At 34.0% G+C, this 27,566-nt stretch overlaps 1 protein-coding gene across 5 annotated transcripts; it reads right to left on the bottom strand.

The window, feature by feature from the left end:
• On the bottom strand, positions 1-27,439 carry LOC126818945 (lethal(3)malignant brain tumor-like protein 3). Of its 5 annotated transcripts, none has more exons than XM_050546645.2 (19): positions 27,347-27,439; positions 23,662-23,861; positions 21,179-21,259; positions 19,868-20,973; positions 19,342-19,498; positions 18,772-18,916; positions 18,142-18,308; positions 17,225-17,307; positions 16,824-17,061; positions 16,461-16,558; positions 15,552-15,780; positions 14,869-14,954; positions 13,759-13,984; positions 12,063-12,168; positions 9,219-9,365; positions 8,859-9,014; positions 6,470-6,528; positions 3,658-3,893; positions 1-3,200 (listed from the first exon to the last, which is right to left on the bottom strand). In XM_050546645.2, the coding sequence occupies exons 2-19, from the start codon at positions 23,852-23,854 to the stop codon at positions 3,075-3,077; spliced, it is 3,639 nt and encodes a 1,212-aa protein (XP_050402602.2). In that variant the 5' UTR covers positions 23,855-23,861; positions 27,347-27,439; the 3' UTR covers positions 1-3,074. The 5 variants fall into 5 exon arrangements, with proteins under 5 accessions (XP_050402602.2, XP_050402603.2, XP_050402606.2 ...); XM_050546646.2 differs by lacking the exon at positions 27,347-27,439 and adding an exon at positions 26,591-26,806 and having other exon boundaries at positions 23,662-23,832; XM_050546649.2 differs by lacking the exon at positions 27,347-27,439 and adding an exon at positions 25,037-25,395 and having other exon boundaries at positions 8,859-8,927.
• Positions 27,440-27,566: the final 127 nt, after the last annotated feature.

Raw genomic sequence — 27,566 nt, forward strand, 5'->3', positions numbered from 1 at the left:
TATGTATAAATGCTTTTATTATCGAACAGAAGTTAATTCTTCATTACAAAGAACATTCATTCTTAATAGAACATTAAAACATTTATGCAGTATACATTTGGAATCTTAGAATTACCAGGTTTTGCAGGTTGGTATAGATTCCATTAATAGTTATACAGTACTAATTTGAATGAAACAATGTTCAAATAAACAGTAAAGAAATAAAACCAATACCATAGGACATCTTAACATTCTCTCTTATATAAATTAAATATGGCACCAAAGTTCACTTCCTGTATTTCTTGGGAAGTAATTATAACCAACAACAAAGGTACCGGTAGTAAAACAAATTGAAAAGGAATCAAATAAATTACATTTACATGATCAAGATGAAATATTTTTGATTCAAATACAAATGACATTATCAACAATGTTAGAAATAACCCCACTGAACAAATAGTTCATCAAATGCAATCTGTAGGCCTATAAAATGAGATCTTTATTTACACATATTATGAATATTCCTAAACCAATATTACATTTAAGTTCCACGAGTTTTGGCTGTTATTATAGATAAATATAATCTGTAAAATGTGAGACTGCAAAGAATAACTAATTATTTGATAAGTTATTTGAATAAAGCAGTGGTAACTTGAAGCATATTTCAAACGTGTTCAACATCGCCAAGAAAATCTTGAACTCTTGACAAGCTCCTATGTATGTATTTTTCATTTATTGGACCAGGAACTGGGCCCCAAGCGTTAATCACCTTGTTTTTATTCTTCTTCTTGTTCCATGCACAATTTAGTTTTGGACACGCAGAACCTGCTATTTGTCAACATGGGGCAGTTGTCCACATTTGACAAAATTTTACTGGATGATCAACCAATAAAAAAACAAACTCTTAGTTATGCATGGGCGCTGGAACATTTTAGCTAAAGTCAAGAAAGCTGCACACCTTCCCAAAATAATCCCATAATTCATGCATTACTATAAACAATCGTGAATCCTGACGACAAATAGAGAATATCAATAGCATAGATATGATCCTTTAAGAGATAAATTTAAGAATAAAAGATAGGTTGCCAGGCAACGAAACGTGTACCCACAGCAGCTAAATCGTCCGTGCAGATAACAAGGGTTGTCATATATTTAAACTTTGTAGGTTATGACGGGCATTTAAATAATGCATATAAATTTCATACAGATCAGATGATGACATGTCCTTCAATCATTCACTCTGTTCAACAAAGTAAACAAGGCCCATAACTTGAGAAGTAATTATTAGAAATTCAATAGGGTTCTTCGTTTCACTAATTTACATGATGCATATAAATTTCATACAGATCAGATGAAAACTTTTGTCGTTAAAGTGTTCGCAAGGTGCAACAAAGTGAAACAAGGCCCATAACTCCTGAAGAAATTAATGGAAATTATTGAAATTAAATAGGTTTCTCCATCTCACTAATGTAAACATATCAATTTCAAAATAATCACATGATAAATGTAGTCAGTAGAGTGTTCACAAGAAATTGTGGACGACGGACGAACTTATGTACGGACGGACAGGGGCCATGGCAATATACGACCACATTTCCATGTGGGCCTATAAAATACTTAGGAGAATTGGATGTTCACAGGCAAAACAAATAGATTAATTTCATGGAAATCAACATCTTGTTTTAGGGCTATTTACCTCCCTTATTACCATCTTGGGCTAAAAAAAAGTAGTTTTGTACATAACATAAAAGACCAGATAATCTAGTCAATGACCTAGAGTTTCTCAAATATTGACAACCCATCCAGAATAATATTTGTCTGAATGATCGAGACTATATACAATTGCACATCAATTACATTTTTGATATGACATCACAATTCCAAGATGGCGGCAATGACATCATGCTTGGTTCCTGGACCATGTTTTTAAATCACATTGGATTTTTAGTATTTCAATAAATTATGACCTTAGCTGAAATAATGTTACCTTGTAGATGATAAATGAATGGTACCTTGTAAAACTTCATCTACAACAAGCCATACCTTCCATACCACATTAAGATTTTCATTTTTATACATGCTTAATGTAAAAATAATGTACAGTGTACACATACTAAAACAATACAATTTTTACAATTCTAACAACCATCTTTCATTTAGAATTAGATGTAACAAAATCGTTTGCATAAAATAACTTCTTTGAAGTCATAACAAATATATTATATGTTAATGTAAATTACTTATATACACAATACAAAAAGTTTAACAATAGTTTTCAGTTTTCACCAAGCTCAACAGTAACACACTATAACATTTTGACAATAACAAGGACAATTTGAATCAAATTCATGCTGATTTATAAAGGACATAAAATCTTCATTAGCCATTCACAAAACAATTACTGTTCAAGCATAAAAAGTCATTTCATAGATTAACTTGAGCCACAATAATTCACATCTAAAGCTTAACTGCATGCATGCAAATAAACTATATCACATTCTCCCACCCCACTACAAATATATTACTTAATACAGGTTAATCCTGTAACAAGAGACCATTTACAAAGAGACTCTCCAAAAAACAAATATGGTTATACAAGGTACTCTATTAATTAGCAACCATATTTTGTGGTTGGTCCATACAAAATAACCTGATGATTGCTCTGATATCACAGATAAAGCAGTGCAGTTGTATTCCTGTAGAAATAGTATTATGTACAATAGATAAAAAAAACCTGGTGCTAGAATAAAACAATTCCTAGTGAAACAGGATATATATATATCTGGCATAATCTGCTGACAAGTGCAATCACAATGCATGCTGCATGATGTAAATGTGTGTCATAAAAAAATAAACACCACAGTTACCCACACAACTTTTCCCTAATTTTGCTTTACCACTGTTAAACATAACATCCCTCAAAATAAAATCATCAATCAAAGTCAATGATAACCTAACAATGAGGCAGTGTTTTACTTATATTATAAAATATCAAGCCACACATTTTAGGTAAGACAAGTAGCATTATGTCAAGAAGCAAACTGCACTAAGTATGGTTTTATTCTAGTGCCAGGGTAAATAACCACTAGTCTCATTCAGGTTTCAATGTTTTTAAACATAAGAATACTGTTGAATATCTTCAGTGCTGGTCCTAATTTAATATTAAGTATTTTGACAATATCTGTCTGGTTTAACAATAGGAAAGCTTCGCCATCTATTTGCTAAAATAAAAGGAAAACAACATTCTTTGTTATTATTAAAGCACTAAATAAATAATATTGTGGAATCCCAATCTCGATCCCAGAGATAACTTTATCTCTGGGTTCGAGATTGGTGGAATCCATCACATCAATTCATATGGTAAAGTGAAGAACTGTCAATGTTACACTGTCATTCTAATACTTCTTGAAATTATAGCTTTTAATTTCTAGGGCATAATTCACAATGTGATATTGAAATTAATACAAGAATTCAATGTCTTGGTTCATAGTTCATACTTACTGAATCTCGATCATAACCTGCATTATGCAGTGTGTCAATAATTTTCTATGTTATAATATCCACTTTGATTATGAAGGCAGAGTATGACTATTAGTAATTCAGATATATCTCTGTTAAATTATATTAGAGGGGAGCTCATGGAACTTTACAGAGAAATCATCAATACTAAGTAATTACCTCTTCAACAAATTTTGAACCATGATTTTCACAGCCGGGTAATGTTTGTATAAAATTAGCCACATCTGTCAGTGTCCATTTTGATATGTCATTACTCTGTAGCTGATCTACACCGGGTAATAGTTTTGAGTGTTGTTCCCAACATAATGGTAAATCTCTAGACGGATTTGGCATATTACATGTTTGAAACACAGATTGATGAATACCATTATATAGTGATGCATTACCATCAGGAGCTGAAAGATTAATACAGAACAATTGTATTCAGGATATTGTAGAGAAATTGATATTTAATATAGGAAATCCATTAGTTTCTATATATACTCTTCAAAATTAGTAGGGGATATTCAGAATGTATGTTTTTATTAGAGGTAACCAGTGTATGTTAATAACAGGCCAATTGCCTACACATGAATATAAACAGTTCATATGGGCGGCTTATCTGATGGCCGCATTTCACTCACAAAGAGATACACTGTCAAAAGTGAAAATGGACGTTTTTGATTTTTGTCTTAATAATGAGTTATTGATCCACCAATCCTCAGACATTCAGCAATTCGTCGTGGCATGCTCCTAATCAACCCTCCAATCACGATTTGGGGCAATCTGACCCACTCCTCTTGCAGTGCCACGGCCAATTCTTGCAGTGTTGTCAGTTGACGTCGATGAACACGTCTGCCGGTCAAATTAAACGTAACACACTAAAGCAAAGATAAGCTAAACAGTAAATCTTATGCAAGAACCGATAGGAAAGCAAACATGGATAGATAAACCAGCACGCGGCAGTTTTCATCAACTCTTCCTTGAATGAAGTGTCAAATTTAACATTGAACCCCTCCCACGTGTATGGCGCTATTACGTGTAACATGTGCAGCTCAGTGTTTCACAGTTCATATGGGCGGCTTATCTGATGGCCGCATTTCACTCGCAAAGAGATACACTGTCAAAAGTGAAAATGGACGTTTTTGATTTTTGTCTTAATAATGAGTAATTGATCCACCAATCCTCAGACATTCAGCAATTCGTCGTGGCATGCTCCTAATCAACCCTCCAATCACGATTTGGGGCAATCTGACCCACTCCTCTTGAAGTGCCACGGCCAATTCTTGCAGTGTTGTCGGTTGACGTCGATGAACACGTCTGCCGGTCAAATTAAACGTAACACACTAAAGCAAAGATAAGCTAAACAGTAAATCTTATGCAAGAACCGATAGGAAAGCAAACATGGATAGATAAACCAGCACGCGGCAGTTTTCATCAACCCTTCCTTGAATGAAGTGTCAAATTTGACATTGAACCCCTCCCACGTGTATGGCGCTATTACGTGTAACATGTGCAGTTCAGTGTTTCTGTTGGGGCGATAAGTTCTTCATCTGTGAACATACTCTCAAAGCATGTCAAGTGTCCATGACTATTCATCGTATCACAACCTGCATAGGTATTTGCATTTCAATATCCCCTACTTTTTTTGAAGAGTATATATTAACACTAAACAATGATGAAACCACTTGAAACAGCTAAAATGTTGAAGAAAATGTAAAACTCTCTTGGACATCAGCTACCTTTAGCTAAAGAAAATGGTCAAGATGATTTCAACACTAAAACTTTCAACACGTTTTTTTCTGATTTCAAATGATAGATACATGTAATAGGAATGGATATGCCACAACATTTTCTTTAACAGAGGCTCTTGAACTTCTTTATTCAAGCCGAACAGCTGTCATTTGGATCTTGTAATTTAATTATTTCTTGATAACTAGTACTTAATAATTTGCACAAAATTTGAACAATAAAATATTTTTACTCTTTTTAATAACCCTGTTCAATGTAATTTGATTTTTAACAATATTAAAATCTTAATTTAAGGTGATATTAAGACCTGTGGTTGCCATGGAAGAATAACCCACATTTTGTAAGAGATGGACAGAAAAGCGATTGGAACATCTACAGGGTACAGGGACATCTTCAATCACCATTATTGTGGAATGTTAATATATTTGAATCATTTGTAAATCAAATAAAAATTATGACCTCTAGAGGGACCACAAGCTAAAAACGTGATTTTTCGTACAATCAGGGGCTATAATCCAGGAAGTTGCGGACCGATAAGGGCGAATATCTAAAGGAATCTTTATCTTTGGGTTATAAACAAACATTTCAAGTTTCATCTAAATCAGATAAAAATTGTGACCTCTAGAGTGTCCACTAGCTAAAAACGTAATCCATTAAGTTTGATCCAATACATGCTATAATCAAAAGGAACCGAGATCTTTTGGAGATAAACCTATATTTCAAGTTTCGTCAAAATAGGATAAGAATTGTGACTTGTAGAGTTGTCCACAAACAAATTGTGGACGGATGGACTGGTGCGACGACTATAATACATCCACATGAAAAGGTTGACGTATAAAAACAAAGTACAAGAGTACTAGGACAAGGGATCGAACGTGACGTTATCTAAGCTATGTTGGAATTGTGATGTTATATCAAATACAGTACCAAAGTTTGTCAATCAAATCGAAGTCTGTCAATCGATGTGCAATTGTCCAAGCAGCAAATATGTTAGTTTCATGTCATTCATACTTGAATTGGTTGAGCCTTGGGCTTTTTTCAAAGAACAATGGCCCCACAAACATCATAAATAGAGCCTGGTGCCCCGTTCCTGGTCCAAACATTAACTTAGGAATAATATATTTCAGGAGTAATCATAAGGAATGATTTAGATCTTGTTCCAAATCCATTACTTCAAACTGGGAACAGATACAGATTGTAAGTTCTAGTAAGTTTCAATATAAATATAAGGTGTACTTACATTTTTCTTCCTTAAATCGGGGTTTAAATCTTCTCTCATCAATATTCAATGGCTTTAATCTGAAAGGTAAACGAATACAAATCAAAATAATACGAAAACCTGAATTAAGGTCATATTAAAACCAGCGGTTTTCAGGCAAGATACGCCCACATTTTGCAAGAGATGGATAGAGAACAAGTCAAGAAAAAACATGATTTTTCATACAATCAGGGGCCATAATCCAAAAAGATATGGTATGAAATGTGAGAATATTGAAAGGAATCAAGATTGTTGGGTTATAAACATATATTTCGAGTTTCATCAAAATCAGATAAAAATTGTGACCTATAGTGTCCCGAGCTAAAAATGTGATTCTTTGTATAATCAGGGGCCATAATCCATGAAGTTACGATGCAATACATGCCAATATCGAAAGGAACCCAGATCTGTGGGAGACAAACCTATTTTGCAAGTTTTGTCAAAATCGGATAAAAATTGTGACCTGTAGAGTGTCCACAAACTAATTGTGGATGTCCAGATGGACAGGGGTGACGACAATAATAAAAGCTGGGAGTATTGAAATAATAATTTAAGGTAGGAATGTTAGTCAGCTCTTTTATAACACCACAAGAAGAACCTTTGAAGTAATTTATTTAAATTATGTTTCTGGGATGTTTTATACCTTTCACAATAATAATGTTTTAACCAGCGGCTGCCAGGCAGGATACACCCACATTTTCGAGAGATGGATAGAGAACAAGCTAAAAAAGAAGTGATTTTTCCTACATCAAGGGCCATAATTCAGAAAATTACAATTCGATATGCGCAAATATCGAAAGGAACCGAGATCTTTGGTTCAACAAAATCGGATAAAAGTTGTGACCTCTAATAGGGTCCACAACCTTGATATACCATATTTTTACGCTATTTGAGAATGAGGCGCGGCCATTTTGTCTGTCAGTTTTGGGCCGATTTTCACGAAATTCGAACTCAGCTGTCCTTAAGGTGTAACGGTGATATAATAAAACATTTTTTTAAATCGGATAAAAATTATGACCTATATAGGGTCCACAAGCTGAAAACTTGATTTTTCGTACAATCAGGGGCCATAATTCAGGAAGTTACGGTCCGATATGTGCGAATATCGAAAGGAACCGAGATCTTTTGGTTATAAACTTACATTTCAAGTTTCAACAAAATCGGATAAAAATTATGACCTCTATAGTGTCCACAACCTTGATATACCATATTTTTACGCTATTTGAGAACGAAGGGCGGCCATTTTGTCTGTCAGTTTTGGCCGATTTTCACGAAAGTCGAACTCAGCCGTCCTTAAGGTGTAACGGTGATATAATAATACGATTTTTTAAATCGGATAAAAATTATGACCTCTATAGGGTCCACAAGCTAAAAATGACATTTTTCGTACAATCAGGGGCCATAATTCAGGAAGTTACGGTCCGATATCCGCGAATATCGAAAGGAACCAAGATCTTTGGGTTATAAACTTACATTTCATGTTTCAACAAAATCGGATAAAAATTGTGACCTCTATAGGGTCCACAACCTTGATATACCATATTTTTACGCTACTTGAGAACTAAGGGCGGCCATTTTGTCTGTCAGTTTTGGGCCGATTGTCACGAAATTCGAACTCAGTCGTCCTTAGCGTGTAACGGTGATATAATAATTCGGTTTTTTAAAACGGATAAAAATTATGACCTCTATAGGGTCCACAAGCTAAAAACGCGACTTTTTCGTACAATCAGGGGCCATAATTCAGGAAGTTACGTTATGATATGCGCGAATATCGAAAGAAACCGAGATCTTTGGGTTATAAGCTTACATTTCAAGTTTGAACCAAATCGGATAAAAATTGTGGCCTCTACAGTGTTCACAAGCTAAAAACGTGATTTTTCGTACAATCAGGGGCCATAATCCATGAAGTTACAGTCCGATACATGCCAATATCGAAAGGAACCGAGATCTGAGGGTGATAAACCTATATTTCAAGTTTCATTGAAATCGGATAAAAATTGTGACCTGTAGACTGTTCACAAACAATTGTGGACAGACGGACGGACAGGGGCGAAGACAATATATGTCCACATGAAAATGTGGGCGTATAAAAACTTTCCATCACTAACCAGGCTAATGAAGACAGGCATGTCTTAACAGGCAGGTAACATGTATTTCTGTGATACACCTTAATTTCAAAACAATGTAGGCTACTCAAATTGAACAATGGTTAACAATATTCTAATGAATTTTTACAACTTCCTAAGTATCAACATTGATTGATAGTTGAGAAACCAAATGCTTTCTTTAAAATTTATAGTACATGTTACTGGTCTCCCGTGTTAATAGCCCTTTTCAAATCAAAGATCACATTAGTAATAAATATGCTTACCTTTTTCGTCCTCTTTTAGCACCAGTGTATGGCTTTTTCTCTTGGCTAATTTTTTCCAAATTTTTATCACTGAAAGGACAACCAGACAGACGGTGGTGAGATGTAAATTTTCCTGTGACATGACCAGTGCCATCACAATCTGGTGTTGGGCATTTACTAGAACAAAACATACAGTTGTTAAAATTGTAAGAAGTGACTCAAATAACAAGAATTCTAATTTGCACAATTACTTGATTTTACAGTAAGGCCAATCTCATAGAAGACAATATTTCATTTTTAATTTCGTGCTGTAATTTTGTCAAAGGATCATGTGGTTAAATGGCTTATGACAAACATCACATCCTCAAACCTTGTACTTACCCTTCTGGTGAGTTGGAGCCCAAGTCAAATTTGTTTCTATTTACTGAGGGTGTAAGAGAACCTTCTTCTGATCGGGTTGATCCTAGACGATCTAATAATGGTGTGTCTTTATTTAAATTCATTGATGAATAAGGGCAACCAAACAAACTGAAATATAACATTTTCACATATATACTGAGATGCAATGTAACCCAGCACTTTTGTAATAGATAAGTCTAAATCTCATTTAAGACATATACAATATAATCTTGAAATACTTTCCTTAACACGGCAAAATGATGTTTTCAGAATTGCGTAAACGCAAAATAGATCAGTTCTCCCAAACACAGAAAACTGTCGAAAATCATGATTTTAAGGTGCAGACATTGGGTATAAAATGTGGATTTTAAAAAGCTAGGGTCAGTACACCTCCTAAACGTCTGTAGAACACATAACAATGTGCCAAGTTTGAAACAGAGAACGTGGAATTGTGTTACTTCTATAGGGCATGAGTACCAGATCCATCACCTGAAGGTTTGGTTAACATCATGCTACCATCCCGAGAGAGGGTCCAATAGAAATCGGCCACAGCCTGGATGGCAAAACATGATAACACCATGACAAGACTGGCACATTATCAGACAAGATCTGTAGAATCGCAAACTGTCACTTCCTGTATTGTGGATACTGTGATGGATCTAGATGGATTTACTAGTGCTGACAATGCATACAAGACTGCCATACAACTCTGACTCAATGTCTTTCAAGATGTGCACATGTTACTGCATGATAATGCTCAAGACTTTAGGAATCAAAACCACTTAGCAGTGCTTAAATGGCCAGACCTTTTTCTGGATCTCTCACCAACTGAACATCTGTTGAAAAATAATGGACATATCCCTCGCGGGAGGGCCCCAACCACAAAGTCTCAGTGTGAATGAAAGCACCATTGCAAATGAAAGTGTAGAAGGCTGTAAGATATGGACCAACAAGGTTTCCATTAATCTTAAATATATATTGATATATAATCCCCTCTGTAACTCAAGTAAAAAAGTTTTTGTAAGCAAGAAATTAATTATTATTAAAACCGAAAGTGATGTAGTTGGTTCAACACGTTCACTGGTCTCTATAGTAAGCATACAGAATTGGCATAAGTTTGCTGCTGTATTTTGTTCATGTGTCATCGTTTGGATGAGAATCCGACCAAAGGGACTGTTTATTTGGATATTATAAATGTGGAATTATGTTTTTGTTAGCGTTTAATACACAATCCGATGCGTACATGCACTCATACTTAACAGTATGTTGTGGACCAATTCACGCCACACTGTGTATAAATTTAAAGTCAATCGGATAATTATCGGAAATCGCTGAAAATCAAGAGGCTTCTTCATCTCATGGCCTTAAACACTGTGTATATTAACTTTAGCCTCTAGAACGTCCACAAGCAAATGTGGATGCCGGGTCGATGGACAGGAGCAACGACAATATACGACCACATTTCAATGTGGGCATATAAAAATCATGTGTCAACAAGATAATAAAAATAGGTGCACCTCGTTATTTTTCACATTTAATTCCAGTGCGATATTCAAATTTATGTCAGTAATATTCCAACAAAATTACGTTTTTTCATAATACGACAGAAAGAGAGCATGTTCACCCGTACCCGTTTCAAATTCACGCCAGTAATATTCCTCAAAAATAATGTGTCTACCTTTATACAGCAGCAAATGAAAGCCAACGTCCGAAATAAGAATAATTTGTTATGTCGTAACATCGTTTTCTTCTTTATAAAATGTTATTTTAAAATTGCATTGGTAGTTTAATCACTCATAAAAAGGCATAGCCAACTTCCGTGTTTTATCATATCTGTTATTGACCTACGTGACGGGTTACACGTAAATCACTTCTATTAATAGTTTCTTGGTAAGCACTGCCTTATATGGTAAGCGATGATTTCCGTGCAACATCGTGGGAACGTGCCACTGTAGATGGGGATTTCTATATGGAGTCGTATGAATACATTTTGCGTATATGTATGAAATATTTTGTTTTTGGTGAATTGTGTAATGGGAAATGTGTTGCCAGGTGGGACCACGTAGAAATTCTTACGAAGGAAAATGGTTACAGCCTCTTCACATTTTCTTGGTAGACGACAAGGCAGTAGATAAGAATCAAAGCATTTTGAAAGTTATGACTGTCCATTGATTTGGGGTGTAATATACTATTATGATATGAGACATCTATGACTAGTTTCTACATGCTGTCAGCTGACATCAAGTTGATTAAAATGTCTGACTATGGAGAAACCACAAGGTAATTAGGTAGATTAAGTTAATAATCATTCTTATTAGATTGATAAATAGTCTGACAAAGTTGAAGCAACGACTTCTGTTCAGGATTGGATTGAGGAATTGACCGACGTGGGGTTAAGTCAATCAATCAAGGCCGATTAAGTAGTTGATCAAGGTAGGTGTATAGACGGTATAACATGATAAATACTTTGATCACTTAATTACCTAATCAAATGAGCCCATTATAAATGATAATTGGGAAGAATAGCAGTTATAAAATCAGTGGTCAATTAATTTTGGAATTTTGAATATCATTCACCATATTCTTGATTGGGCATATTCCTAGTCGGATGCTTGGAAAAAAGCGCAGGACATGTCCAGAATATACAGGCGAAATAGCATCAATGGGACACACATATTACCAACTTCACGGTATGTTGTTATGGCTGAAGTATTATTGTTTATAGAAACTACACTAAAGCAAACAACTGTTACGAATTAGGATGGACTGGAGAGAGAACAATGATTCGTCAAGTTACGGTATATGAATTACAGTGAATAAATTTACCTATGATGACCTGTATATTTAGCTCCCTTGATATGACCAATACCTTTACATCCTGGTGTAGGACACCCTGACTGATTTGGTGATGCTTCTACTAAATCAACTGGATCTACAATAACAAAAGATAGGTTGCCAGGCAAGGAAACAAATGCACAAAGCAGCCAATATGTCTGAGCAGTTGACAAAGATTGTTGCATTTTTATTCTTTATTCCTTGAGTGAAAATCAAAGGCTTTTTCATCTCATTTACAGAAACAGTGTATAAATTTTAGATCAATCCGATAATAACCATATTCTCCAAGGTCTTCACCAAACTTTCCAAGAATATAACTCCAAAACTAATTACTGGAATTTTCTGGAAATTAGTTGGCGTATGAGCAAACAAACGGTGTATGAATTACAAGTTGATAGGATGTTAGCTGTAGCCACTAGAGAATCCTAAAATCATTGTGGTTGATACACCAATGACCACCATTTGTGACCGCACTTTAACTTATAACAGGTGGTTGCCATGCAAGATATGATCACATTTTGCAAGAGATGGATAGAGAACAAGCTAAAAAAAAACATAAGTTGCCAGGCAACAAAAAATTCCATCCATAGCAGCAAAGTTGTCCAGGAAGTCAACAAGGGTTGTCGCATATTTGGTAATGAAACATTTACAATCCACTAAAATCTGATTAAGAGTAACAACTCATTAAGTAATCATCAGAAAATCATTAGAATTTGTTTGGTTTTTATAAAGTTCTGCCCCATGCTAACGTTTAATATACGAAACATTTTATAGCATGGATTTAGCTGTTCAAGTTATCAAAATTCATTGAAAATCAATATACTTGTTCGTCTCAAGACCTTAAACTCTGTATCAATCTGAAGTCAATCGGATGATAACTTTAGTCTCTAGAGCGTTACAAGATTTTACAAAGTGATCAAGGGCCATAACTCTGGCAGTAATTATTCGAAATCGCTGAAAATCAATAGGCTTCTTTGTCTCTTGACCTTAAACACTGTGTATAAAATTAAAGTCAATCGGATATTAACTTTAGCCTTTAGAGCGTCCACAAGCAATTGTGGATGCCGGATGGACGGATGGACGGAGGTGACAACAATATGACCACATTTTAATGTGGCCGTATAAAAATCATGTGATCCCAATTCAGTATTCACTGGTGTCTGCTGATAAGTTCATAGCTGTGTTTTTCTTTATTTAGTTTGAGTCATTCTATGTGTCTATGGCCAGTCTCTGCCTACGGTTGTATTCCATTCGACTTACCAAGTTTTTATTTTGCAAAATTCAAATATCCACATATATTTATAGCCACTTGTGCCTCTATTTTTTCACATGTTCAAAGCTGTGCCGTTGGCAAAAGAAACATAATCCATGAAGTTTTGATCCAATACATGCCCATATCAAAAGGAACCAAGATCTTTTGGAGCTAAACCTATATTTCAAGTTTTGTCAAAATCGGTTAAAAATTGTGACCTGTAGACTGTCCACAAACTAATTGTGGATGGGTGGACAGGGGCAACAACAATATACGTCCACATGAAAAAGTAGGAGTATACAAATTCAATATAAGATAATCCATTTTCAACATCATTTTGATTATGCTACCTTCAACCTTGAAACAAAGATTTTTAGACACCTCACCTTTAAATAGAAGCAAGTTAACGTAATGAACAATTTATTTTTCACTCACTTAATGGAGGTTGTAGCCAGTGCGACGTTCTAGTACACCAACCAGGGGGATGAATGTCCATGCTATCATCATCTTCCCAGAAATCATATTCATCTGACCAGCCTTCAAAATGGATTTTGATCTGATTTGCTTCTACAGCCACAATCCTAGCAACTCTGATTAAAATAGGATTTCTGATATCAACAGCTTCTATCATCATATCAGGTTCAAATGCATATGGAAGTCGCTGAAAGAATAAACCAGTGTGTAGGATAAGACAGTATGCCAGGCAACAAAATGTAGACGAACATTTGCAAAGTCCTCTGATCAGTCAGTGAAGGATGTTATGAAGCAAGACTATATACTGATAAACATCACAGAAATAGTGAGAGCTATAATCAAGGACAATAATTTTAGTAGTAATAAACAGAAATCACAACAATAATGTATTTAAAGCAGGTTGCATGATAATTTTTGTGCTAGACTGTACATAATAGGCTACAAACTAATGAAGGATTATAACTCTAGGGGTTACTATCAGAAATTGTTGAAAATCAACAGGCTAATTCACATAAAAATATCATAATATCATATGTTAATTGCAGAGTGTTCACAAAAAATTGTTGATGACAGGAATAGACCAATGACAATATACCACAATTTTTTCATTGTGGACATACAAGATTTAACATTGATATTTCTAAATGTTTTATTTTGCATACAAATGTTTAAGTAGCCTATATATTGTGCTATTCAAACCAATCATGTTACATGTATCATATGCTTCTAGCTAATGTGCAATTTAAATAAGGGTTCACTAGAACAGTCGTTCCAAATCTTTTTCCACTCACAGACACATTTGGATATTTCATAAATCTCTTGAGTACCCCCTCACATCTGCATTTACCCTCTTCTCCATACTAAGAGCATTTGGACTTTTCACATCATGGATCCACCTTAATATGGGCATCAACACATAATCAGATGATCACTATTCCTATTAATGTAAATCTGAAATTAACTATGGAGATTCACTGTCTGAAAACCAACAATTTCAAACTGAATTTTTTTCTCATGTCCACACCCCTTCTTTGACTTCAAGTTGTAAAACACAGCTAAGTTAATACTTACAGGTTTAAATGCTCTAGCTGGTACAGCTGAAGACTTTGTATGGGCTAGATATTTATCCCACGTAAAGTTCTCTACATCTTTCCAATCTATAAAATAAGTTTCTAACTAAGTATGGTTTCATCAAAGACCCTCGACTTCTAATTGTCATAGATACGTATCTTTTCTTTTTAAATGGATTGCACAAGTGAAACCACCCCTAATATTAGCCCTCAAATTAAATCTCTTAAAATAATTATTCAAAATGTTCTATTGGGCATAATTAGTTAATCATTTCACCCTGTAAAGCATTCTTCGTTGGTTTGTGTATCAGCATGTACTATTGCCACACAATACATAATAATGCTAAAAGGTCCAGCCACTTATCTTCTTACTATTAGAGTGATGAGTCATTTATAATGGCAACTGCGTTATAGTCTGCATTATTCAAAATATGCTTGACTGTAAGATATGTCTTTTTTAGCAACTTGGTTGTTTAGAATCGCAATTTCTGAGGAAATTTATATTTAAGTCAAAACTAAAAGTCTAGTTAGATATTCTTTTCATCTCAATGTTCTCTAGGAGTGTATCTAAACTCTAATTGTACTGGGTGTGATGTATGATGGTAACCGTTGTTCTATCCTAGTTTTGTACAGCGGTTACATGTACCTTGCATTTTATGACTAAAAGATTTAGGATTAACCTACCAAAAGGAGGAGAAAGAATGCGTCCATTTTCCTCGCACCATCCTACAGGATGTATATAAGGAGAGACTATATCGCACCAATAGTCATAGTTATCTTCCCAACCATCAAAATGAATAAGGACTTTATCTCCTAAAGTATCTGCAACAGTGGCTACACAAATCAATGATATATTCCTCTTGTCAACTGCTTCCAGTTTCATACCAACACGAAATGCAGTGGGTGTCACAGACTGAAAATATAACATAATTAATATAAAAATGATGGTGGTTGCTATTTATGTTGTTTTCTGTTTCTAGTTCCTTCCACACTTTAAATAGATTACTCTCATAAATTAGTTGCACATTTATTTCTTTATAAAACATCAAGCAATCAAACTTTTCATCATCCTATTTTACCTGAGCAGAAAATTGTTCATCATCGATCTTAGTCAAGTTACCGATGTATGAAACTATACACTAAGTTTCGACAACTAAGTTAAGACATTCATCTAATGAGCATCTCCACCAAGTTTGAATATTTTAACTCAATAACTCAGCTGGAACCTGGGTATCCTAATAAACTTTTTTTCTTTTTGCATGAAACTATATACTAAGTTTCCACAACTAAGTCAAGATATTCATCTAATGAGCTTCTCCCCCAAGTTTGAATAGTTTAACTCAATTAGAACCTGAGTGTCCTAATAAAGGAATAAACTTGTTTACAGTATCTATGCAGAGTCTGCTTGGCTTAAGCAGAAAATGCTCATCATGGAGCTAAATCAAGACAATCGTCTAGTGAACATCAATACCAAGTCTGAACATTGTACCTCAATTGAAAGCAAAGTGTTTCATTAGGTTTGACGGACACTCACTGTAATAGTCCCCTGCTTACTTTCACTTTATAAATATATTGAATCTAAACAAAACATACCGTAGCAGGTTGACTAACAAATAAACCTTTTGGTGCAGCTGTACTTTTTGTCATACGTAAATAATTTGGCCAGTTGAAGGATTCTGTAGGAGGATAACCTAGAAACAGAGGTTGAAGGCAGACATATATTAAAACCATAAATGAATGATAAGACTCTATAACTCGACTGTTACATCACATCATACTTCATTACAAAATCTTAAATAATAAACAGGGTCAGGCTGAAAATTAAATTGTCAACAACATAATTAATAGCTTACAAATCTGAAAACTTTTAAACTTTTTTGCTGCATTTTTTAACATTGAAATAATATTTATAAACAATATAATTCAGAAATTACTCGCTATCACTGAGAAAATTACCTTTAGGAGGTTGCAATGTCTTGCCATTCTTTTCACACCAGCCAATGGGAAATAGAAATGGAGAATCAGCATTTGTCCAAAAATCATAACATTCAGAATAACCATCAAAATGGAGTCGAACTCTGAAGCCTTGAACTTCTGCTACAGTTAAAACACAATACATGCACATGTGCTTCGGATCTATACCTTCTAGCTTCATACCAACTTTAAAACCATTTTTTAATATTTGAGGAAATGGCTGAAACAAACAAATTAATTCATTTATAAAATTGTTAACGTGATTTATCTTTTAATGTAAGATCATTTTGAAAATACATTACATTTACAAAATTATCTAGACACATATGGCAGGAACAGAAATATTTTGTGATTAACCTAATTTCCAAAGAAATCCAACAAACCTCTTTAAATATTTTTTGTAGAGCAGGAAAACACTTGTTTGTTGCGAAATAGTCAGCCCAATTAAATCCCTTGGATTTCTTAGCTGCAACAATAAGAACAGTAAGTGATTATAACACTTCAATTTTTGGGGGCATCACTTGTTTATGGGTACTAAGTTGAGATGACTTGATTTGAGGTATAAATTGATTGACAAAAAACACTTGATTTTCCATCCACATGCAAATAAATTTGATGCCATGTCTTTAACAGATATATTTCCTCAACTGTTATAATCCTGAATACATAATCATCAATTAGAAAACATATTTAAACTACAAGGAAAAATTTCTTTGTTACCAAAAAAATGAGGAAAAAGTTTTATACATTGAACATTAGATATAACAAGTAAATTGGAATGAACAATTTTGTATGCTACTCTTTCAGGTGTTACTGTTCTACAAACAGATCTATATCAGTTAAAGGGGAATACATGTAGTCGTTTTCACAAATGCCAATGTATGGAAAAACCAATAGACTCAACTGAGTGATGAATTTTTCCAAAAATTTCATGACTTAGATAGTTGCCAAGTATTTTTGATTTTTAATTTGTTTTCCCCAAGAAACAGAAAGCAATATTTTAACTGGTGTTGCTGAAAAATTAATATGGTCTTAAAGAGAAAATAAATGGACTTTAACATCTTACTTTTATGTACCAACTGGGCTAATGGAAGACCAGCATACTCCCTGCAGTGTGCAATGAGGGAAATTTTGCCCAGTAGAAATTGATGACGAATTCTAACTATAAGGGTTAATTTTCCATATACACAGGACCTAGATTTTTCTTCTCATCTGAATGACTAAACACTGTTTTACATCAGTGCCTCTAACCTGCACTACCGAAAGGACACAAGGGGCTACAAGATTTATTAGAAATTACCTTTCACTGGTTCAATTATAGGTAATTTAGGTTTAATGTCTTCTTCTGTTGGTGTTTCTGGTGAAGAATTAACAGACATGTCATCTAGTAACTTCTTTCTCTTTTTCTTAGCTTTAATATCCAATAGTACTCTAGAAGTAGGTTTTAATCTGTGGGTATTATTTTTTCTGAATAAAAACAACATTTGAATATGTAAACATCTACCAGTATTTACAGTAGGTTATTATGTTTCTACAGACAGTATGACGAAAATTTGAATCTCTTAATACAAACTACTGTGGCTTATGCTACATGTACATTTTTATTTTTAGTGGTTGTGACTGAGTACATATACATGTATCTTGTACTGGATGACTTAATTGTAAATAACATTCAAAGAGTGAACTCAATAATTTTACTGAACCAGACAGTCGGACTACAGAGACAAATTTTTAAATCACACTTGAGCAGTAATAAACACACCATTAAATAAGTATTTAGTTATAATGGCTTACCATAGTTAGGAATTAGAGGACAGAATAAAAGAGTAATTGTCATCTGGATTAGATAGCCAAATTACTTCTTCGTTGACTGTTTTATAGTTAGAGAATATTGTAAATTCCAGGACTATTATGATCCAAACATACTCACTTTCCAGCGAAGGCACCCACACACGTCAATGAACAAAATCTTCCTGATTTACAGAAGTCACTGGCTATTCCACGGGTACCACAATTCTCACACTGACATACAGTATCTCCATCTATATTATCTCCAGAATTTAAACCTTTGTCAACTGTAATAAAATTTTCAACATTATTACACCTTTTTCATTCAGTCTGGAAAATCAAAATCGACGAACCTTGACAGTGTGAAATGTTGCATGTGAATTATCCATTAACCAAATTACTGCACTGAATGATCTCTGCATAATTGCAACCTTCAGATATTGCTGAACAATGCTAACTGCAAGTGATTTAGACTGTCTTTTAGTCTTAAAGACAAACCTTGTCTCCTAATGGATTCTCAGCAATTTAAAAACATTCAATTAAATGCAAAAATGGTTAAATTTGCACTCATTGTTATCTAATAATTTTTCTTTGCAATATTTTGTGAAAGGTTAGCATAACTATACATATTAATATATATCAATAGAAACTACATATCTTAAGCCCTTACATGCAAGTATGATCAGGTCCGTTTTTAAATACCGGTACATACCTGGAGAGATTACAGGTTTATTTTCTTCTACATTCTCCATAAAACTTGATACTGTTGGGCTAAGCATTTCACTGTCATTCTCATCCATTTTGGTTTCCTCTGAAATTTGTAGGTCATCCGTTATCATCTCCATGCATCCAAATTCATTCAATCGAAACTGTAAAACATAATTAATATATCCATTACATGTACTTTGTTTTCAATCAGAATGACATTCAAACAACTTCTGCCAAGTAGCTTGGAGTGTGCACTTCAATTAGTTAATGACAGGTGTACTGAAATGCACAAGGCAGATGCTTACACATCCTGAAGGAATTTACTTGGCAAACATGAGATTTAGCTAACAAGTTTTGTAATTAACAAAACCCAAATGAAATGAAACGAAATGGGGTTTAACGTCCTACTGTTCTGCTCTGCCTGGGTTAATAAAGACGGAATTAACAAAACCATTTAAGCAAACAGCAGCTCTTTAAGTTCCAACATATTATTTAAAACTATTCATTAAAACCATTTTCACAAATCTCACCTTGAAGTCACTTCCTGGTAATGTTCCAATACCATTTTCCCAATTCATTGCTGTAGCTGGATCAAAATCACCACCACCTTGGTTAGAATTCTGGTCCAGATCTGGCATAAGTGTATCTGTTAAAGTATCAGCTGTTAATTCTGTCTCTTCACATTTAAGATCAACTGTTGATACTGGAACTGTGTCTACTGCACATGTAGGTATGTCGATTGGAAGTGGATCGGCTGGTGCATCTGCTAAAATATCTACCTTGGTTGTAGTTACATCTGCCATGATATCTTCAACTAGATTTGTATCGTCTGGCTGACCATTGGATGACGAAATTTGTTCCGTTACAGGAACTTCATTGTCCACTGGTTTGACTTGATGCATCATGGACTGGGTGGTTAATGTAGTCTGTGGAATTGCTGTTACAAAAACCTGTGTGGCTGCAGTCTGGTTGGCAGACGTAAGACTGACAGTTGTCATAGTGAGGGATGCAGATTGTGATAGATTTTTATTAACTGGGATGATCTGCTGTAATTGATTGGGTGCTGGTGATTTATGATTAGGAAGTATGGGAGCTGTGGTCTGGAATGCAGTAGGTCGAACATGACCTTGAGAGGTAACTAACTGTACTTGAGGTCTCTGAAGGGTACCTACCATGTTTTGAGTTAGCGAAGCAGGTGAAAGAACATGGAGAGTATGAGCTGGCTGCATCAATATACCTTGTTGTTTATTTTGGACTAACATGGCTGGTTGACGGGGAGCATAAATTGGTTGATGTAGTGGTACCATCATGCTAGTTGCACCAGAAACATTGGTGGTTCCCACAGGATTTTTACCTCGCACAATATATTTACTCTGTGATGCTAAATTGTGCTTCCCTGCATTTGGTATTTGCATAGTCGCAGACAATGGGAGTGTTACAAGTTGAGAGTTAGCAAAAGCTTGAATAGGTATTTGATGACCTGGCAATGTCATAATATTACTTGCTCTGATTGGGTTACTGGTAGTTGTGGCTCCTTGAAGTTTTATCGGTGCATTAGGTATTTTTAGCTGAGCTTGTTGAACAGATGAAGCTTGAGATGTTGTTACCATTCGCAGTGATGCATTTCCCATGCCACCTAAAATTGTAATATAAGAATATTTTTTAGACATAACAAAAACAATCATCCACATTTTCATTAATTTCACACAATAAGAAAAGATACAAATTATTAATATTGAACTAAAACTAACTACATACACAGCTAGATAAATTCCACAATTTGTTTTTTGAATATCTCTAAGATTGTCCATGGCATGCACTACGTCTAGGTGGATTTATACCTTTAATGTAAGCTAAAGGAGCGACGTTCTTGACAGGTGGCGATATCTTTTGATCTGTCGTATTAATTCTATTGATAACACCTACAAATATAAAATGTTCTATCTAGATATAAACATATATCTACTATTTGGAACATTCATTTTATAAGCCAACTGCAAGAAGCAGTGTAATAAAATATCTCCAGCAAAACCTTGATTCCATACAACACAATTGTCAATTTCATCCCAACCAAAAAAAAAAGTCAACGATAACATACCCCCACAGCAGCTAAGCCGTCGGGTAATGAGAACATTTATACACTAAAATCTGAGTAAGAACTCAGTAATTATCAGAAACTCATTCGAATTTGTTTGGTTTCTAGTCCTGCCCCATGCTAACGTTTAGTATACAAAACATTTAATATCATGGATTTAACTGTTCAATTTATCAAAAATCATTCAAAATCCAAATATACTTCATCGTCTCAAGATCTTTAACTCAAGTGTATCAATCTAATCAAGTCAATCAAATAATCATATTGGCCTATAGAGCATCTGCAAGATTTTTTGAAGTAATCATGAACCATAACTCTGGCAGTAATTATCAGAAATCCTTGAATATATATAGGTGTCTTCAGCTCATGACCGTAAACAAAAAGTATAAATTTAAAATCAATCGGATGATAACTTTAGCCTCTAGAGCATCCACACGATATTTCAAAGTGTTCAAGGGCCATAACTCTGGCAGTTATGACAGATGGGCGATGACAATATACAACCACATTTCAATGTGGGCGTATAAAAAGTGAAATGTTTTTCTCTATTTTTACAAAGTGATAATATATTTGCAACTTTCCTTGTCACAATACCATCAGCCAGCCTTGGTAATAGTTATATTGGAATCGTGCCTAAACTCGACTTTTGATTGGTTTCAGACTTGGTGTACTATAAGAGATTGTTATAAAGTTGTTGTCATGGTGTTTAGTACTGATCATACAGTAAAATAATAATAGTTATTACCAGAACTCAGGGTAACTAACTATGGCAGGATGAGGCAAAGGCCAAGATGATATACTTTCCTTTTGAACCTAACTATTATAATGTTACAAAGACTTGGGAAAAGAAAGGTTGCCAGGCAAGTACGTACGCCCACAGCAGCTAAATAGTCTGAGCGGTCGACAAGGTTTGTTGCATATTTATTCTTTTGTACATGTAGGTAATTGGGGACATTTACAAGACAATTTTATACAAAACAGATTATCATATTGCCACTTAAGGGTTCACAAGGTTTTACAAACTGAAACTAGGGCCTTAGTTCTAGAAGTAATTTACAAAAATTGTTGAAATTTGACAGACTTTTCGTTTTACTAATCTAAAATTTCATACAGATCGGATGATAACTTTTGTCATTTGAATGTTCATAAGGTTCAACAAAGTAAATGAAATGAAATGAAATGGGGTTTTAATGTCCTACTGTTCTGCTTCGACTGGGCTAATGAAGACGGATTCAACAAAGTAAAACAAGGGCCATAACTAAAGACGTAATTAATGGAAATTGCTGAAATTCAATAAGCTTCTTTATTTTACTAATCTAAACAATGCATATAAATTTCATACAGATCAGATGATAACTTTTGTCATTCGAACCTTCACAACGTTCAACAGATCAGATGAAATTCAATAGCCTTCTTCATTTCGAATGATGCATATAAATTTCATAGAGATTGGATGATAACTTTTGTCGTTAGAGGGTTCACAAGGAGTAACAAAGTGAAACAAGGGCTATAACTACAAACATTTTTGAAATTAAACAGGCTTCTTCATCTCACTAATGTAAACAACATATATCAATTTCCAATCTGATTAAAATACAGATCTATATTTCGTTTTGTTTTTTTATACATTCGATGGCCTACATTACATGAAGATCTGACTAGCTGTACTGGAAGATGGCGTCAGGGGTTGTATGAGCAGCTTTTGACCCTATGACATCAGACATTGATCAATCAATCAGTGTTGACGTTTCCAGTGGTTTTTTTACCCACAGTTCCGTGCATGGCACGCTAAGAAGTCGCCATAACAGATGATTTCATTGGCTAATCCCTCAGGCCATTCCGAACGCCTGTTATATAACAACTCTTCCAGGTCCTAGTGTAGTACAGACAAATAAAACGAAATTCTGGACTATAAAAAAGAAACGAAACAGGATCTGTGATCAATTTGGTTTAATCAGATTGATCAATTTCAAAACTTTCAGATGATAAATATACAACCGCATTTCCATGTGGGTGCATAAAAACAATGTGCTTCCAATACATAAGGGTATAGCTATTCTGCAATATGTTATTGAAACTAAACATTTGTTTTAAAACCAAAGAGCTTTTCATTCCAATATCAATTTTGATAAAGCAAAAATCTTCCCACCTCCAATAAATCTACCATGTGGATAAATGGGCACAATTCATGACAAAAGTATAATTATTTGAATTTTTCAAAAATCTTACCATTAGTAATAGTCAAACTAATTGATTTTCCTGATTGGAAAGTTGGATTCGATAATGATACAATGTTAGACATTGTAGTTACAACTGGTGATGCTATAACAACTTGATTGGTATCCCCGGTACCATCCATTTTGGGTTTCTTTATTGGGGGTTGACTTTCATCAACAAGCCCTGAAAGCGGAGGGGTATTCATTTCCGATCTGAAAAAGTACACATAAATTGAATGCTGCAGTGATTAAAATCAAACCAAAGGCAGTGTTTTAATACATGGAGATACATGTAGTATTCAACAAAAGGCAAATGGTTATAACATAAGCCTTTTTTCTCCACCACAATAGAAAGTTAAAAGATAGGTTGTCAAGCAACGAAACATACACCCACAGCAGCTAAATCGTCCAGGCAGTCAATGAGTTGTCGCATTTTTTACTTTTGTTGGTTATGAAACATTCACAATACACTCAAATCTGATTACGAGTAACAACTCATTAAGTAATTATCAGGAAATCAATAGGATTCTTCGCTCATGACCTTAAACACTGAGTATAAATTTAAAATCAATCGGATATTAACTTTTCCCTCCAGAGCGTCCACAAGATTTTTCAAAGTAATCAAGGGCCATAACTCCTGCAGTAATTATCGGAAATCGCTAAAAATCAATACGCTTCTTCGTCTCATGACCTTAAACACTGTGTATAAATTTAAAGTCAATCTGATGTTAACTGTAGCCTCTAGAGCGTCCACAAGAATTTTCAAAGTGTTCTTGATATCTAAGGGCCATAACTCTGGTAGTAATTATCGGAAATCATTGAAAATCAATAGGCTTTTTCATCTTATGACCTAAAACACTGTGCATAAATTTAAAGTCAAAATGAATAGGATTCTTCGTCTCATTTCCTTAAACACTGTGTATAAATTTAAAGTCAATCAGCTATTAACTTGAGCTTCTAGAGCATCCACAAGATATTTCAAAGTGATTAAGGGCCATAACTCTGGCAGTAATTATCGGAAATCGTTGAAAATCAATAGGCTTCTTCGTCACGTGTCCTTAAACACTGTGTATAAATTTCAAGTCAATGAGATATTAACTTTAGCCTCTAGAGCGTCCACAAGATTTTTCAAAGTGATCAAAGGCCATAACTCTGGCAGTAGGCCTAATCATCAGAAATTGCTGAAAATTAATAGGCTTCTTCGTCTCATGGCCTTAAGCACTGTATATAAATTTAAAGTCAATCGGATATTAATTTTAGGCTCTAGAGTATCCACAAGTAATTGTGGATGGCGGATCGCCTTCCAGACGGACGGACCAAGGTGATGACAATATACGACCACATTTCAATGTGGGCATATAAAAAGTAATCAAAGTGATTAAAATTACAATTTCCCCCCTCTTTGGGGCTGTTGTGGCTCAGTGAGTGAATCCCTCAGTAACTATTCTGAAGATTTGGGGTTCGATCCCAGTGTTGGTCGAGAAAGTTTCTGTATTTTCCAATGTGGACATTCAACCCCATATCATTTCAATTTTCCCCCTTAATCCATAATCACAGATGCGTGTATTAAAATCATAAATGAAAGGAGCTTTGGAATAGGTTATCTCCCCTTAATAAAAGGAAGTTTATCATTCCTCTTAAGGATAATAGAAATTGATAAAATTTCTTTGTAAAATTTCCTTATTGTCCATTATTATGAAAACACAAAATCATATTTTCAGGAATGGCCACTCTTGCTTTCACTATTTTTTTTTTTTTTTTTTTACTATTATTAATTAGATGTACATGTAGCCTACAATGTAACATTTATATGCAAACTGAAGTAAAGCTTTATTCAAGTAATAATAGAAATTACTATAAGCTGTAAAAATATGAAATAAATGAATGGTATGACTGTGTGTCAAATGACTTACTGAAAATTATTCTTTTAAATAGAAAACATAAAATGAACATCAAATAAATCTTACTTTAATATATATCTTGTTTTTATAATTCAAAAGCAAATACTATTTTTGAAAGGTGTATTAAAAGGTGTATTAAAACAATGTTGAATGATTGGAGAACTTGGGTTAACTGGTGTAAATTTATGTACAAAGAGACACATTGTTCTTTTAAATATATATATATGTATAAACATTATCTAAGCATACTATCAAATCCCTAACTTAAATATTATTATTATTTTCTTTGTCCCAGTGTTTAACATAAGGACTTGAACCTATACATTGTCTACTAGTATTTTTAGAGTTAGAAGTAGGCCTACAGTTTCAAATTCACTCTTAATTAAAAGTTTTCTTCCTTATTATTATTATCATTAGCTTGACTGTAGACTAATTAACAATAACCCAATAATTAGTCATCAGACGGAATAAGGTTTTTGTGGAGATTTTCCCAGAGCGTTTGATATATTATTTACATAGCTTACATTTATTGTTTTGTGTAGCATTAGGCTGGATCAGAAATATTACCCAGTAGGCCTACCAGTGATACCGGTCTACATAAAACAAACATTTATTCTTCAGAATATTTAATGTCATTAACTAATCAGTTTCTCTTATTCTATCTAAACTTGCAATTCAGAGGCCTACTTAGGCTACTAGTACTTTCTAGAGGTTTTGGTTTTATATTTCTTTACTTTCAATAATTTTATGAATATTTGAGTTGCTGTATAAAAGAAATAAAAAATATTTGCTACATTATTAATGGACAGGAATGTACAATGAGTTTAAACACAACTTGTTATCGAATACGTGTCATTATCATGGATCACTGAATCTCTATTAAATAAGGCCTACCTACATGATAAATAAAAGATAAATAAAAGATAAATTTGTCTCATTTGGTGATTTATTTTGCGAAATATACAGGTCAAATTTTAGATTTGTAGTCAAATATTAAGGTTCCCCTATAACTAAAATTCATAAATAACATCACAGTTTTACTTCATTAACCAATCGGTACACTACTTCTGCAAAATTCATAGCTTAAAACATGAGTTATAAATTGTTTTTGCTTTTTTCTTTTAACGGGTATTTTTTTTTAGGCTGTATTAAGTGAAAGCGCGTTGTTCACAGTGCGCATGTGACACAGCAGCCGACAAATGGCGGATGTCCATGTAAAATTTCTTTAGAGACGAAAGTATCACAAAACAACATCAAACAACAAAAACTAAACAATAGCGCACTGATTAAACAAATCTTTGTTGTTCCTTTAAAATAAACAAAAATAAATGATAAACCACCATCCAATTTGAATATAATTAAACTCAATGTCTAAAATGTTATCAAGGTTGCGTACGGACCCAGCCTCGTTCTGAAAACGAATTTATTCGTCAAAAAGAAACAATTTGTAACGAAATATTGATGAAAAGATACTGAAAAATAAAATATGCAATATAGTTATACAGTTGAAACGAGAAAAAATTTATTAAAGTGGTGTAAAAGTTGTGAATAATTTTGAGTTTTCATTGTTTTAATAATAAAAATTTAATTCATATCAGGAAGGTCGAAAATGAAATATGCGCAACCATGCAACAAAACTTCCCGCTTATGTGAATTTATTATCAAATTTTGTTAGCAAGAAAATTAATTCAGCACTTTAAAACCATACAAAAGTGTAGAACTTATTATAACGAATCGATTGAAATATATCATAATTGTGGCATTCATTTTAACAATGCGAAAAACTTAATTTCTTACCAAATGGAATCACCAACTCATGAACGCCATTTAACAGGATCACGTTTCAGGGGGTGGCTATTTCAACAGCCAATGAAAGAGGCCTGCTGTTACACGGTTGACTTACCACATGGGTCAAAGTTCATCCCCTGAATTATAGCACGTAGAAAACAAAAGCAATCAAATAAATAATAATCTACTATTAAAAGTCGCAAAAAGCATTAAAATATTGAAGAATATA

Source organism: Patella vulgata, chromosome 4, assembly GCF_932274485.2.
Source record: "Patella vulgata chromosome 4, xgPatVulg1.2, whole genome shotgun sequence".
NCBI classification, from domain to species: Eukaryota; Metazoa; Mollusca; class Gastropoda; family Patellidae; genus Patella; species Patella vulgata.

What these genes read in the sequence shown, in the direction of transcription:
- LOC126818945 (XM_050546645.2), bottom strand. Translation starts at nt 23,854, where the DNA reads ATGAATACCCCTCCGCTTTCAGGGCTTGTTGATGAAAGTCAACCCCCA. An exon ending in TAAACCTGTAATCTCTCCAG is followed by an intron (nt 18,917 to 19,341) that starts GTATGTACCGGT and finishes ATTTTATTACAG; the next exon opens with TTGACAAAGGTTTAAATTCT. An exon ending in GGCTCCAACTCACCAGAAGG is followed by an intron (nt 9,015 to 9,218) that starts GTAAGTACAAGG and finishes GTTTTGTTCTAG; the next exon opens with TAAATGCCCAACACCAGATT.